At 59.8% G+C, this 15,603-nt stretch overlaps 1 protein-coding gene and 1 long non-coding RNA gene across 14 annotated transcripts in view; one reads left to right on the forward strand and one right to left on the reverse strand.

Moving 5' to 3' along the window:
• The window catches only part of ANKRD11 (ankyrin repeat domain 11), a 186,034-nt gene extending 172,321 nt beyond the window's left edge, over positions 1 to 13,713 (forward strand). For 8 of the 13 annotated variants that reach the window (XM_087870365.1, XM_087870362.1, XM_087870358.1 and 5 more), the window contains 5 exons: positions 349 to 6,863; positions 8,440 to 8,538; positions 8,626 to 8,769; positions 10,520 to 10,612; positions 12,747 to 13,713. In XM_087870365.1, the coding sequence (XP_087726491.1) occupies positions 349 to 6,863; positions 8,440 to 8,538; positions 8,626 to 8,769; positions 10,520 to 10,612; positions 12,747 to 12,932 (7,037 nt within the window). In that variant the 3' untranslated portion in view covers positions 12,933 to 13,713. Of the gene's footprint in view, positions 1 to 348; positions 6,864 to 8,439; positions 8,539 to 8,625; positions 8,770 to 10,519; positions 10,613 to 10,814; positions 11,058 to 12,746 lie in introns of all 13 variants that reach the window. The other 5 variants (XM_087870367.1, XM_087870361.1, XR_015727984.1 and 2 more) reach the window with 4 other exon arrangements.
• Positions 10,577 to 12,855, reverse strand: LOC123776612 (uncharacterized). Its single transcript, XR_006775418.2, has 3 exons — positions 12,727 to 12,855; positions 11,197 to 11,401; positions 10,577 to 10,703 (listed from the first exon to the last, which is right to left on the reverse strand). It is a non-coding gene; the product is annotated as an uncharacterized LOC123776612 (long non-coding RNA).
• Positions 13,714 to 15,603: the final 1,890 nt, after the last annotated feature.

Genomic DNA, 15,603 nt, shown 5'->3' on the forward strand with positions numbered 1-15,603 from the left:
GGCACAGGGCACAGGCCTCCTTGTGCTGCTGCGGGGGGGGCGCGGGGGGCCTCTCCGCCTCCACGGACCCTGTGCTTACAGGAGCTTCTGGACTGCCAGGACCCTGTCCCCGGGGGTTTCCGTGCCAGCAGTCCTGCAGGCTTCCTCCTTATGTGCCGGCCCTGTCTTCACACAGACCTCTCTCTGGTTTCCTCCTGCCTCTGGTGGGCCTCCGATTGCAGTAAATCAGGCGAAGGGCTGCTCCTCCCTTCCCCCCGCTGCGAGGGCGGCCCGGGCCTCCTCTGCACCCTGCCCTCCCCATGTGCGTTGCTGTGACTCTGCCTCTGACCCCTTCCTCCCTGTCCCCAGCAGAGAGCTCAGAGGAGGAAGACGCCCCGTCGTTCGCACCTTCTAGCTCAGTTGATGGCAATAACACAGACTCTGAATTTGAGAAAGGCCTGAAGCACAAGGCTAAGAATCCGGAGCCCCAGAAAACTGTGACCCCCGTCAAGGATGAGTACGAGTTTGACGAGGATGACGAGCAGGACAGAGTCCCTCCAGTGGATGACAAACACTTACTGAAAAAGGATTACAGAAAAGAAACTAAGTCAAATAGTTTTATTTCTATTCCCAAAATGGAAGTGAAAAGTTACACTAAAAATAACACAATTGCACCAAAGAAAGCGGCTCATCGCATCTTGTCAGACACGTCGGACGAGGAGGACGTTGGTGTCACTGTGGGGACAGGAGAGAAGCTGAGACTCTCGGCGCACACGATATTGCCCAGTAACAAAACACGGGAACCTTCTAATGCCAAGCAGCAGAAGGAAAAAAATAAAGTGAAAAAGAAGCGAAAGAAAGAAACAAAAGGCAAAGAGGTGCGATTTGGGAAGAGGAATGATAAGTTCTGTTCGTCTGAGTCAGATAGCGAGTCCTCGGAGAGCGGCGAGGACGACGGGGACTCAGTGGGGAGCTCTGGCTGCCTCAAGGAGTCCCCGCTGGTGCTGAAGGACCCCTCCCTGTTCAGCTCTCTGTCTGCCTCCTCCACCTCGTCCCACGGGAGCTCTGCTGCCCAGAAGCATAACCCTAGCCACGCAGACCCTCACACCAAGCACTGGCGGACAGACAATTGGAAAACCATTTCTTCTCCTGCCTGGTCAGAGGTCAGCTCTTTATCAGACTCCACAAGGACGAGACTGACGAGCGAGTCTGATTGCTCCTCTGAGGGCTCCAGCGTGGAGTCGCTGAAGCCTGTGAGGAAGAAGCAGGAGCACAGGAAGAGGGGCAGCCTGCAGAGCGCCCTGTCTGAGAAGAAGAACTCTTTCCATGCCAGTGTGGATGGCGCCATCCCCAAGCTGGACAAGGAGGGGAAGGTCGTCAAGAAACACAAAACGAAACACAAACACAAAAACAAGGAGAAAGGGTTGTGCTCGGTCAGTCAGGAACTCAAGTTGAAAAGCTTCACCTACGAGTATGAGGACTCCAAGCAGAGGTCTGAGAAGGCCATACTTCTGGACAACGATGTGTCCAGCGAGAACAAGTTGAAAGCCTTGAAGCACGACAGGGACCACTTCAAGAAGGAAGAGAGACTCGGCAAGATGAAGTCGGAGGAGAAGGAATGGCTCTTCAAAGAGGAGGTGGTCAAGGTCTCCAAGGATGAGAAGTCCCTGAAGAGAATCAAAGACATGAGCAGGTCCTTCCGAGAAGAAAAGGACCGTTTGAATAAAGCTGAAAAGGAGAAACTAGTGAAGGAGAAGTCTCCTAAAGAGGAAAAGCTGAGACTGTACAAAGAGGAAAGGAAGAAAAAGTCCAAAGACAGGCCCTCAAAGTTAGAGAAAAAGAATGACTTTAAAGAGGACAGACTTTCAAAGGAGAAAGAGAAGACTTTCAAAGAAGAGAAAGAAAAACTCAAGAAAGAAAAGGTTTATAAGGAAGACTCGTCTGCTTTTGATGAATACTGTAACAAAAGTCAGTTTCTGGAGAATGAAGATACCAAGTTCAGCCTCTCTGACGACCAGCAGGACAGGTGGTTTTCTGACCTGTCTGACTCATCCTTTGATTTCAAAGGGGACGACAGCTGGGATTCTCCAGTGACGGACTACAGGGACGTGAAGAGCGACCCTGTGGCCAGACTGATCCTGGAGACGGTGAAAGAGGACGGCAAGGACAAGAAGCGGGAAAACAAGGGCCGCGAAAAGCGAGACTATGGGGACAAGCGGAGTGACAGAGATGCTTTCTTCAGGAAGAAGGACAGGGACTGTCTGGACAAGAGCTGCGAGAGGAGGAAGGAGCAGATGGAGAAGCACAAAGGTGTCCCCAGCTGCCTCCCCGAGAAGGACAAAAAGAGGAGGGAGTCCGCCGAGGGTGGACGGGACAGGAAGGACCCCCTTGAGGGCGCCAAGGAGCGGAAGGACGGCAGGGCCAAGCCTGAGGAGGCGTACCGGGAGGAGCTGAAGGAACTGGGCGGCGAGGCTAGCTTCAAGGACAGGCCCGACTGCGACTTCGGGAAGGGCCTGGAGCCCTGGGAAAGGCTCCACGCTGCCAGAGAGAAAGAGAAGAAGGAAAAAGCGAAATTAGAGAAATACAAAGACAAGTCCAGTGACAAAGATAAAAGCGAAAAATCTATCCTTGAGAAATGTCAGAAGGACAAGGAATTTGATAAATGTTTTAAAGAGAAAAAAGATACCAAGGAGAAGCATAAAGACACACACAGCAAAGACAAGGAGAGGAAGGCATCTCTCGACCAAGTTAAAGAAAAGAGGGAGAAGACTTTCCCTGGGCTTCTTTCCGAGGACTTCCCTGAGAAGAAAGATGAGAAGAAGGGAAAGGAGAAGAGCTGGTACATTGCAGACATCTTTACCGACGAGAGCGAGGATGAGAAAGATGAATACACGGCCAGCGGGCTCAGACTCGGGGAGGCCGGGGACACGCCACGGGCGGACGGCCCTCTGGACACCGACCGGCACCGGAAGCACTCCGCCGACCGGCAGCACTCGGAGAAGCAGAAAGACCGGGAGCTCCGAGAAAAGAAAAAGGAGAAGGGGGCCACAGAAGGGGGCAAAGACAAGAAAGAGAAAGTCCTCGAGAAGCACAAAGACAAGAAGGATAAAGACTCTGCAGAAAAGTACAAGGACAGGAAAGACCGGACGTCTGTCGACTCCACTCAGGAAAAGAAAAACAAACAGAAGCCCCCAGAGAAGGTGGAGAGGAAGCCCCCTGCTGAGGACAAGGCCAAGAGCAGGCACCGGGAGAGGCCGGACAGGGAGCACTGCCGAGACAGGAAGGCGTCGAGGAGCGCAGAGGCTGAGAAGAGCCTGCTGGAGAAGCTGGAGGAAGAGGCCCTGCACGCGTACAGAGAGGACTCCAACGACAAGGCCAGCGAGGTGTCCTCAGACAGCTTCACGGACCGTGGGCAGGAGCCAGGCCTCAGCGCCCTCCTGGAGGTGTCCTTCACGGAGCCCCCGGAGGAGAAGGTCAAGGAGAAAGAGAGGCACAGACACTCTTCGTCCTCATCCAAGAAAAGTCACGACCGAGACAGGATCAAGAAAGACAAGTCCGAGAAAAGAGAAAAGAGCGATGATTACAAGGACTCTGGCGGCAGGAAGGACCCCAGCCAGTACGACAAGGACTTCTCAGACGCTGACACTTACGGGATCCCTTACGGCACAAAAGCCGACGCAGAGGACGGGTTAGATAAAGCCATTGAGCTTTTCTCCACTGAGAAGAAAGATAAGAACGATTCTGAAAGAGAACCCTCTAAGAAAGTAGAGAAGGAGCTGAAGCCCTATGGGTCCAGTGCCGCCAGCGCCCTCAAGGAGAGGAGGAGGAGGGAGAAGCACCGGGAGAAGTGGAGGGACGACAGGGACAAGCACAGGGACAGGCATGGGGACGGGCTCCTGCGGCACCACAAGGACGAGCAGAAGCCTGTGGCCAGGGACAAGGACAACCCTCCAAACCCTCTCAGAGACAAGTCCAGGGAGGAGAGCCTGAAACTCAGCGAGACCAAACTGAAGGAGAAGTTCAAGGAAAACCCCGAAAAAGAGAAGGGTGACCCGGCAAAGGTCAGCAATGGAAACGAGAAGCTGCCAGTGTCCAGAGACCCGGCCAAGAGAGACGCCCGGCCCAGAGAGAAGCTGCTGGGTGACGGTGACCTGATGATGACCAGCTTCGAGCGCATGCTCTCCCAGAAGGACCTGGAGGTTGAGGAGCGCCACAAGCGGCACAAGGAGAGGATGAAGCAGATGGAGAAGATGAGGCACAGGTCCGGAGACCCGAAGCTCAAGGAGAGGGTGAAGCCCGCCGAGGACGCACGCAAGAAGAGTCTGGATGTCCCTCCAAAGAAGCCACTGGCGCTGGACCCCGCCCTGAAGGACAAGAAGCTCAAGGAGTCTGCCCCTGCCCTGCCAGCCACCGAGAACAAGCCCCACCCGGGACCAGCTGTGGACACCAGGGACTGGTTGGCGGGACCGCACATGAAAGAGGTCCTGCCTGCTTCTCCCAGGCCTGACCAGGGCCGGCCCACCGGGGTCCCCACACCCGCATCCGTGGTGTCGTGCCCCAGCTACGAGGAGGCCATGCACACGCCCAGGACGCCGTCCTGCAGCGCCGACGACTACTCCGACCTCATTTTTGACTGTGCAGACCCCCAGCCCGCGTCCAGCACGTCCGCCAGCGCCTGCTCCCCCTCCTTCTTCGACAGGTTCTCTGTGGCAGCGAGTGGGATTCCGGAGACCGCGAGCCAGACGCCCACAAGGCCGTTGTGCACAAGCCTTTACCGTTCAGTCTCCGTCGACATCAGGAGGACCCCTGAGGAAGAATTCAGCACTGGGGACAAGCTGTTCAGACAGCAGAGTGTCCCCACTGCGTCCAGTTACGACTCACCTGGGCAGCCCCTGGAGGACAAGGCCCCTGGGCCCCCAGGCCCTGCCGAGAAGTTCGCCTGCTTGTCTCCGGGGTATTACTCCCCGGACTATGGCATCCCCTCCCCCAAAGCAGACACTCTGCACTGCCCGCCTGCGGCCGTGGTCAACGTCACCCCCTCCCCAGAGGGTGCTTTCTCTGGTTTACAAGCAAAGTCCCCCCCTCCACACAGAGATGAGCTGTTGGCCCCATCCATGGAGGGCGCCCTGCCCCCTGACTTGGGCATCCCCCTGGATGCCACAGAGGACCAGCAGGCCACTGCCGCCATTATCCCCCCGGAGCCCAGCTATCTGGAGCCGCTGGACGAGGGGCCCTTCAGCACTGTCATCACGGAGGAGCCCGTCGAGTGGGCGCACCCAGCGGCCTCGGAGCAGGGCCTCTCCTGCAGCCTGATTGGGGGCACCCCTGAGAACCCTGTCAGCTGGCCTGTGGGGCCGGACCTCCTGCTTAAGTCCCCACAGCGACTCCCAGAGTCCCCGCAGCATTTCTGCCCCAGTGAGGCCCTCCACCCGGCTGCCCCCGGGCCCTTTGGCGCCACGGAGCCCCCTTACCCAGGCTCCCCTGACTCGTACCCTCTGTCGGCCACCGAGTCTGGACTTGAGGGCGCCAAAGGCGACGCGGTGGAGGCGGTCCCGGCCTCAGTCTCTGCCCCAGAGGAACCAGCCGCCTTTGCCCCTGCCTCCAGGCTGGAGCCCTTTTTCACCAACTGCAAACCGCTTCCGGAAGCTCCCCCCGACATGGCCCCGGAGCCTGCGTGTTTGACCACCGTGACTCAGGTGGAGGCTCTGGGGCCCATGGAAAGTAACTTCCTGGAGAACGGGCATGACCTGTCGGCCCTCGGCCAGGTGGAGCCGGTGCCCTGGCCTGACGGCTTCCCCAACTCTGAGGACGACCTAGATCTCGGGCCCTTCTCGCTGCCAGAGCTCCCCCCTCTTCAAGCTAAAGACGTTTCTGATGATGTCGAAACAGAACCTATAGAGGAGACTGCCCTCGTTCCTCCAGAAGAGAGCCCTGCGGGGCCCCCTGTGGTCCCGAATGGCGGGGATGTCCCTGCGTCAGCTGCTGAGGAGCAGCCTATGCTGCCCCCCGACCAGGGGGCTCCCCGGCTCCCCGCCGAGCCTGAGCCCGAGCCCGAGCCCCCCGCGGAGCCCAAGCCAGATGCCTTGTTGGAAGCTGCGGTAGAGGCGGGGGCCGTGTCGGAGGGGAGGGTCCCCGAGGACTCTGACTCCAGCCTGGGGCCCGCACCGGCACCCCCCGAGCAGCGTCCACCAGGGAGTGGAGAGGAGGAGGCTGAGGGCCAGGATCTCCCGGCCGCGTCCCACAGCGGGCCCGACGCCCCCGTGGATGGCCCGGCACCGGCGCACGCGGTGGATGGGGCTGGCCCCCTCGACGGTGCCTGCCTCGAGGGACCGCTGGGCAGCCTCCAGCCCGAAGCCACGGAACCAGAGCCCAAACCCGCGGCCGAAGCCCCGAAGGCCCCCAAAGTGGAGGAGATCCCCCAGCGCATGACCAGGAACCGGGCCCAGATGCTGGCCAACCAGAGCAAGCAGAGCTCGCCCCCCTCGGAGAAGGAGCCCGCCCCCGCCCCCGCCCCCAGAGCGAAGGGCCGCTGCTGTGAGGAGGAGGACCCCCAGGCCCAGCACCCACGCAAGCGCCGCTTCCAGCGCTCCAGCCAGCAGCTGCAGCAGCAGATGAACACGTCCACGCAGCAGACGCGGGAGGTGATCCAGCAGACGCTGGCCGCCATCGTGGATGCCATCAAGCTGGACGACATTGAGCCCTACCACAGCGACAGGTCCAACCCGTACTTCGAATACTTGCAGATCAGGAAGAAGATCGAGGAGAAGCGCAAGATCCTTTGCTACATCACGCCCCAGGCGCCCCAGTGCTACGCCGAGTACGTCACCTACACGGGTTCCTACCTCCTGGATGGCAAGCCGCTCAGCAAGCTGCACATCCCCGTGGTGAGTACCCCGCGGGCCGCGTGAGCGCAGACGGCACACCAGCAGGGTGCCCGGGCTTGGTGCCCTCCCAGGGACCACCCTCCAACACGGTGGTCCTTACCGACATAGCCCCTCCGGGTCACCAGGCCTGCTCACTTGGCCTTGTGAGTGTCCTTCCTCCTCACCTGGGACTAACCCACCTCCTGCGTCCCGCCCACCGATGCAGCCATACCGCGTCCCGCCACTCGGGGGCCCCCTCTGGGCCCCTCGAACACCCCAGTGCCTCCACGGACACGTAGGCCTGGCCCGTCTGAGGCCCTCCATGCTTCGGTCCTGGTTCCCAGTGGTCCCACGTTGCTGATGCGAAGCCAGGCCTCCATTCTCCTTACACTGGAGCGCTGAGTAGCTCTGACCCCCTCCCTACCTCCTCCAAGTGCACCCTTCATGGGGCTCGTGGGACCCTCCACCCACAGGGCCTGTCGCTAGGCCCCTAGCCCCACCCGTGGCCTCTGCAGCCAGAGCCTCTGGTCCCTTTCGTCTGTTCCATTGCCTTGGCCGTCTGATCGTTCTCCATTGACACGCAGTGACCCCATGTCTGTGCACGTGACCTGTCCAAACCCCGCCATGCACACTGCCTCCCAGCCCCCTTGAGTCCACATCCGGGCCATCAGGCACACGTCTTGCATGTCCTGCTTCTCCCGTTGCACACGCTTCCCCTGGGTGGTTCCTGCCTCCTACTGGCACAGCAGAGCCAGACCTCAGCCTTCCTCTGCTCACTCCCAGCCCACCCAGCCTGCTCCCCGGGTGCTGCCTGTCCACACCATGTGCAGGTGACACCGTCACACCTTGAAGAAAAGCCAGAACTTCTGTGTTACACCGTGAGGCTCTCCTAGGGAAGGCCCAGGCACGCAGCCCATGTCACCAGTCTCGGGGGGGGGGGGTGTCACACTGGATGTGTGTGCTCTGAAAGTTGGTGTCTGAGTTGGCTCCCCACCAGGCAGAAAGCTCAGCGAACCGGGACCGACATCCAGTGTCTTCTGATTGAGGACAAGTGGCTCTGAGCTCCAAGGGCGAGGCTGTGGGGGCCCAACGCCTGGGCCGTCCCCGTCCCCCGCATGCCCGGGCCAGCACTTTGGTTGGGGAGTAGGGGGAGCTAGCTTTGAGCCCAGCGGGCTGTCCCTGCACGGCTCTCCTTGATCCCAGGGTGCCCTGGGCAGGAGAGTGAGGCAGCTTTGCCGTCTCGTCTCGGCCCTGGGGCCGGGGAGAGTCAGCTGCTTTGTCTCGTCTGGGACGCTAGACCCTGAAAAAATCTGGTCTGAGGTTTCTGTTCAGTGAGATGTTTGGTTGCCTTTTTTGTTTAAATTTTAGTTTTCAAAACGGTACCATGAGCATCATGGCAAGTTTGGGAAAGGGAGAACAGTAGGGGTCACTGTGGTTTGTGTAACTTGGGCTTATCTTCCACTGGGTCTCACACCTCTGTTTCCCTTCCCGTCGTCACACCGCGGGGCACCCAGGCTGTTCGGGGAGGGCGGGCAGAGGGCGGGCATTCCGGTTGTGGGTTCACAGCCCCACCAACCCCCACTCCCCACGATTGCAGATTGCGCCCCCTCCCTCTCTGGCGGAGCCCCTGAAGGAGTTGTTCAAGCAGCAGGAGACGGTGCGGGGGAAGCTGCGTCTACAGCACAGCATCGAGCGGGTAAGCGGTGGCTGTGGGCGCGGGGCCTTGGGCCGGGTCGCATCGGGCCCCGCGGGAGTCCTGGCTCATCTGGCTCCTCTCCTCCAGGAAAAGCTCATTGTTTCCTGCGAGCAGGAGATCCTGCGGGTTCACTGCCGGGCGGCGAGGACCATCGCGAACCAGGCGGTGCCGTTCAGTGCCTGCACCATGCTGCTGGACTCGGAGGTCTACAACATGCCTCTGGAAAGTCAGGTGGGTGGGCACGCACGGTCCTGCTGCCTGAGAAGTGCTGCACCGTCCGGGCTTAGGCTGCACCCCAGGCCGTGAGCGGCAAGACCTGCGTCCCCCAGATCTAGTCGGCCCCGGGGCCGGAGAGGCAGGGGCGACCCGACAGCAGCACGTTCAGCACGGGGGTGTGTGTTCATTCCAGGTCCTCACGGGCCCCTGGTCATTGGGCTGGTCCTCAGTGAGTGTCGGTCAGTCACTGAAATTTTCCTTAAAAACAAACGTACTTAGGATGAGTCACCCCTAGAGCCGCTACCGGGGCGGGGGGGGGGGGTGCTGCCCCAGGGAAGGCCCCCTTCGGAAGCCGTCGTGCCGTGGGCGGGCAGAGCAGGGCGCTGCGGCTGAGGGCCAGGAGGTGACCGAGCGCGCAGCCCCCACCGCGGCTGTGCTCTGTCCACGCGAGGTGGTCACCCTTCCTCGCCTGCCGTGGTTGCAGGACGGCTCCCAGGGGTGTCCCGAGTGCCCGGCAGGGGCCTCACCTACTGGCAACTCCCAGTGTAGACCTGTCCGTGGCTGCGGTGTCCCCACCTTGCCCCCTCCTCCTGCTGCCTGTCGCACTCAGGCTTGGGGCCAGATGCTCTGTCACGGGTTGCTCCCCAGTTGATTCTGTTCCTCCACAACTACCATGAGACTTCTTAAAACCACCCAGAATGTGTCAGTTTGGGCCTGCACCCCCGCACCCTGTTCAGCTGGACTCTTGCTCAGAACACTGGTGACCCCCTGTGCCCCGCGGGCCAGCGTGAGCTCCCGCTGCGCTCCAGACTCATGAGCAGTGCTCTCAGGTTGGCTGCGTGCGGACAGAGGTGGTCCAGGGATTTTTTAAAACACTCTTTATTAGTGCATTAAGGGTTTTCCACGCACTTACATACAGTCTTTAAGAATACATCTTAAAAACTTGCCCCATCAGGGAAGCCTGGCGAGCTCAGTAGGGCGTGCAACCCTTACTGTCAGGGTCATGAGTTCGAGCCCCACATTGGGCGTGAAGCCTACTGAAAATTTTAAAAAATTAAGTTTCCCCATTAACCTATTGTCTGAAACAAAACAGTAGTCCATGAAACATAAAAGGGTTAGGGCCTGAAGGACTCCTTCAGGGATTTTTTGTGTGTCTGAAAGCAAGCATCTTGGTGACTTTCTGAGCAAGAGGTAAGGCTTCAGGCTGCAGCCTCCACCCTCCCGTGTGTCCCTGGGGGACCACACATGGGGCCAAGGGGAGAGACTTTGCCCAGTGAAGGCCACGCAGAAGACCCAGACCGTGGGGGCCTGTGAGACCACCTGCCGGCTGCTCCTCGGGCCTGAGGCTTACCTGTTTGTGGACCCATTGCTGGGCACGGGCTGCGGTGCGTGAGGATAGTGATGTCAAGTTGGCACACTCCCTGCAGCGTGACGCCGCCTCGGGCCTCTCGTGGTCCTTTTCACAGAAAGTTACATACAAACAGAAGAAATGGAAATATACGCCCGTTCCGGCTTGACCGTGTGCCTCCGCGGGGCTCCCGAGGACATGGCGCCCATGTCTGTCTGCGCCCAGCACGCACACCCCCGCTCTTGCAGCAGCCTCCTGGGGGCGGGGGTGGGGAATGTGGAGGGAGGCTCGTGCCAGTCAGTCCTGCAACAGGATTGCTCACGCGGACTCCGGAGTAAGGCTGCGGCTTTCAGTCTGCGCGTGAGCCGTCTGCCCGGCTCTTCTCCACCCAGTGTCCACATCTGCTCTCTTCTTCAGGGGGATGAGAACAAGTCCGTGCGCGACCGGTTCAATGCCCGCCAGTTCATTTCCTGGCTCCAGGACGTGGACGACAAGTATGACCGCATGAAGGTGAGGGCCCTGTGTCTCCCTAAGCTGCACCTGGGCTGGGGGTCCCAGCAGGTGTCTGGGGTGGAGAGAGGGGTGGCTGCTGCTGGGTCCCCTGTTTGGAAATGACAGTGTCAGACCCTCTGAACCCAGCGGATACTTTCAGGGGAGCTGAGGTCTCCCCGCCCCCATGTTGCCTCCTTAGAGTGTCTTCCCTCCTGTCCAGGTGTGCGGGGAGCAGCTCCTGTCACCAGCTGGCGGTCAGACCTCTGTGGGACCCCACCTTGAGCCCTCCTCAAAGGTCACAGCATACACCCAGCACCACTGCTCTGGACGTGCTGACCAGTGCAGCAGGCAGAGGATGGGTGGGAGATAGAGAAAGATTAGCAAGTAAGAAGTACACCCTCGTCCACAGGTGCCAGGGTCGCCCACTGCAGAACTGAACGCCAGTCACAGATGGGACACTAGGGTCAGTGCCACCCCCCGGGAAGCTCCAGGAGGCAGGGTCCAGAGGGCCATGCCCGCTCTTGTCACTAGAGCTCTGGGGCTGGTGGAGGGCGGGTGCGCCTGTTCTCAGAGAGGAAGACACTGTTTTCAGGGTGCCTTACCTGCATCCCCTCCCCTCACGGACCCGTGGCCACGGCGCCACAGCAGCGCACTCGGAGACGTGCCGGCGTGGAGTAGACAGCCCAGAGCAGAGAGTAAGGAGCCCACGTGGCGTCCGTGGCCCCGGGCTCGTCCCTGGGGAGCTCCAGGACGATGGCACACACGGTCACGCCAGCCAGGCCCGGGGGCTGCGCAGGGAAGGCTTTCCTGTGACAAGGGAAAGTCGTCCTGACTATTAAAGTGAGACGTTGTGCCTTAAAAACACCAGTCTGACGACCTTAACGCAGAACTTACAAAACCAGTGAGAAAAAGGGTGACTCGGAAAAGAAACGGAGGGGTCCCGGGTGGTGCACTCGGTCGAGCGTCAGACTCTCGGTTCTGGCTCGGGTGGCCGTCTCGGGGTCGTGGGATGGAGCCCTGCGTCGGGCTCAGCACCGAGTCGGCTTGAGAGTCTCTCCCCTTCTGCCCCGCCCCCGCGCGTGCGCCTGCGCTCTCAGATAATCTTTAAAAAAAAAAAAAAGAGGTGCACGGAGTCCGCGCGGATTTAGAGCCGTGGCCGCCACGCCGCAGTGCACAGCGGTTTGTTGGAGAAGACTGAAGATGGAGGGTTTCACCCCGATCCCCTCAGCACACTTTAAACCGAAGGATTTTAAGGCAAACGAGACACACGCTCTGGCCTCCGTGCTTGTGCGCACATCTGAAAACGTTGGGCCGCGAGGAGACCTCGTCACACTGTTCACGTCCACCCTCTGCTCGCAAACCACGCGCGACCCCAGATCCATTCATGCCGCCTCCTGTCCTGTCCCACCTCAGCGACCCCGTCAGAGACCCTCTCAACTTTCCACCTGCTCCTGACGGGACATAGCACACCCCCGAATACAAAACGCTTCAAACCCTAGATAACCGGTTTTACGTGTTTCATTTGTTTTTTAATGTTTACTTTTAAAAGACATAAATCCAGAGCCCCTGGCTGGCTTGGTGGATAGAGCATGTGACTATTCATCTTGGGGTCATGAGTTCAAGCCCCATATTCGGCGTGGAGCCTACTTAAAATTTTAAATTTTTTTTTTAAAGGCATAATTGGGGCACCTGGGTGGCTCAGTCAGTGAAGTGTCTGGCTTTGGCTCAGGTCATGATCCCGGGGTCCTGGGATGGAGCCCCATGTCGGGCTCCCTGGCTTGGCTTGCTCTAAAATAAATAAAATCTTTAAAAATTTTTTAAAAATAAAAAGCATAATTTGTACTGGAAGTGAAACTAAGATCACCAGCCCTAAATAATTGTAAAATGAAAATGGCAAAGAACAGATACAGATTTTAATTAGACGCTACTGTGAAACCTGGGGGTGGGGCACCGCGTAGGGACAGGGGACAGACACCCGTGTGGTCAGCACCGCTACCGAGCTGCGCGGGTGCCAGGGGCGCGATGAGCCCCCCGCGTGCAGAGGCTGGGGGTGCTCAGGTGGCCTGCGGGGGGAACGGGGCTGGCCTCCCTTGGGCAGCTGGGGGGGCGGGGTCTTGCCTCAGCTCCCTCACCTGCTGTGTTTCCCGCGCAGACGTGTCTCCTGATGCGGCAACAGCACGAGGCTGCGGCGCTCAACGCCGTGCAGAGGATGGAGTGGCAGCTGAAGGTCCAGGAGCTGGACCCCGCCGGGCACAAGTCCCTGTGTGTGAACGAGGTGCCCTCCTTCTACGTGCCCATGGTTGACGTCAACGATGACTTCGTGCTTCTGCCAGCCTGACGCACCGCGGGACGGCCGCACAGGACACAGGCGAGGGCCACACGCGTCTGCCCGGCGCTGCTGCCGCGTCCAGACAGTGGAGGGAGACCTTGTCCCTCAGGTGGGGACACCCAGGGAGAGACCCCGCACTTTGCCCCCTGGAGTGAGGCTCTTTTCTACCAGCTGCCGCGGGAGGCCGAGGAGATCTCGGGGATGCGGACACGGCGGCCCGGGGTCTGCTCTCTAGCCGGCTGCACGGGCATTTCAGGAGCTGCGGAACCGAGCGTATTTTTTAAAATTTCTCGTTCCATTCTGATCAACTAAAAGAAAGAAAATTAAGGCGCCCACCCCTAGAAACTGTGCCCTCCAGGTCGGAGGGCAGGGAGAGCGCGGTCCCGGCTGCTGTCCTGCTGTCACAGGCCTCAGTCGGGCTGGGACGCTGTCTGGGGGGGGCGGGGGGAGGGAAGGGCCCAGCCGCGCCGGCCACAGACGGACACAGAGCCAGGACTCGGGTTGTGTTTTTAATGGAGTCAAATCCACGTGGTTTGTATATTTTTTTCCTTTAATCTTGGGCATTTTGTTTCTCTTTCTGAGAACATAACTTGAAACACTACAGAGCCAATAATCCTATAAAAAGTGTACCCGTAAACGCTGTACAGTTTTATACACGTTCACAATGTACTTTTGCTGCCTTCTAGATAATTTATTTTGCAACACATTACTGCACAGTTGTAAATAACTTCTGTAACACCACTTCAGTTATGTGTAAAGAAATAAATAAATTAATTAAATGCTCTTTGTACATGACAGGCCCCTCTCCAGAAGGGGCCGACATGCAGGACTGAGCTGAGGGGTCGCTCTGCGTCTTCAACGGTTTTCCTCCCCAATTAGTACCTTTTAATTTTGAAACATTTTCCCTCCTTTCCCAAGCCTCCCCGCACCCCCTCCCAAGCTGCACGGCTCAGCCCGGGGGAGGCCAGGGGAGGCCCTGTGCTCATCCTGCCCCACACCCCAGGCAGCCAAGAGCAGGGCAGGGGGCATAGGGGAGAGAAAGGCCCGATGGGACTCCGCCAGCCAGCTGTCCCCCAGGGCCTGGCACGAGTAGGAAGGAAACGAGCTGCTCGCGACCGGGGCAGCGGATCCTGGGCTGCATGGCCTGGAGAGACCAGCGCCTGGCCCTCTGTGCCCAGAACGGGCGCTACCACCCTGAGCTTCCAGGTGCGGCTGGCAGATCTCCCGGTGAGGCCGCGGCTGCGGGGTCCGCACTGGGAGACCCCCCTGTGCTGGCCAGCACCAGCTCGGAGGAGCAGAATGGGAGGTGTGCGCCCCGTCTGGCAGAGCGGACAGAGCACGCGCTCGTGCTCCTCAGAGGAGACGCTACGGGGATGGGACGGAGCTGGCCTGGGGCCGCCTCCTGAACAAAGTGCCTCCCTCCCAGAGACCACCATCGCCTCACGCAATCCTGGCTCGCACGGTCGCCCCCACACACCCAGGGCACTGGGGACACGTGGGTGTGGAGGTGCAGGGGATGGGGTGGGCCTTCTCCTCACCCACGTTCTGGAGCCCCTCACCTGCTCCTGTTCCTGTTGCTCACTGCACAGCTGCAACAGCAGAATGATCCCATGCAGGACGACCTGCATCCGGGCGGGACTCCCGGTGCAGGGCCAGGCTCCCACCAAGTCCAAGCGGTACCCCCGCGCTGGAGGAGCCCTGCCTCTCCTCCTGACTCCCCTTCTCCCGGAGCTTTGTGCAGACTCGCTCCAGACTGGTACCCACTCGTGTGCTTGCCTGGGAGCGGCAGGGAGGACAGGAGAGCTCCAGTGTGTTCTGGGCGTGAATTAGTGATTTTTCTCATGGAGCTGTCCTCACAGGAACCCATCTTTCTGTTAGGATTTTTTATTTATGTGAGAGTGAGGGAGCATGAGCAGGGGGAGAGGGAGAAGCAGGCTTCCCGCCGAGCAGGGAGCCCCACACGGGGCTCGATCCCAGGACCACGAGATCACGACCCGAGCGGAAGGCAGATGCTGCACTGATGGAGCCGCCCAGACGGCCGCAGTAACCCATCCTTGAAGCCCCACTTCTTTTTTAAGCACCAAACTAAGCTAACCTGCGCTCATTTGCGTGGAGGGGCTTGGCACGGCCTACGGCAGAGGTCCGGGGCTTGCTGGCTGTGCGTGTGCGTTGGGCTGGGGAGCTGCCTCCATGGGCCATGCACAGCGACTGGGGACGGCTCACGGGCCCCCCCAGCCTCTGAACCGTGTGGTGTAGGCAGCACTGAGCTCAGCGCTCCACCACAACGCTCGAGCGCGTCTGCTCCGTGGCATTGTCACGATGCGACCTTCTGGGGTCCGTGCACACGGGTGCTGCCGCAGAGACACAGGACGTAGATGCCGTCGTCTGGGCCGTGTGTGTGGAGGTGCCCTGCCCCCACCCCAAGAACTTTCCTAACTAAATTCTAAGAACAAACGTTGTCTGTGACTTGCTCCCAGCGCTCACTTCTCCGGGCTGGAGGGGTCAGTGCACACATTTTCAGGACGTCCGTGAGTCCAAAGCTGCCCCTGGTCTGGAGACAGAGTGTCCCTGAGGCCGGTGGCTGCAGGTGTGGGTGTCAGCGCAGGAAGGCTGGAGGAAGGGAGTGCTTTGCCCCGGGCTACAGGCTCCTGCCCTCAGCCCCCTGCTCCGGCCTCTGGTG

Source organism: Ursus americanus, chromosome 21, assembly GCF_024610735.1.
Source record: "Ursus americanus isolate L20-20 chromosome 21, mUrsAme1.1.p, whole genome shotgun sequence".
Classification (NCBI taxonomy): domain Eukaryota; kingdom Metazoa; phylum Chordata; class Mammalia; order Carnivora; family Ursidae; genus Ursus; species Ursus americanus.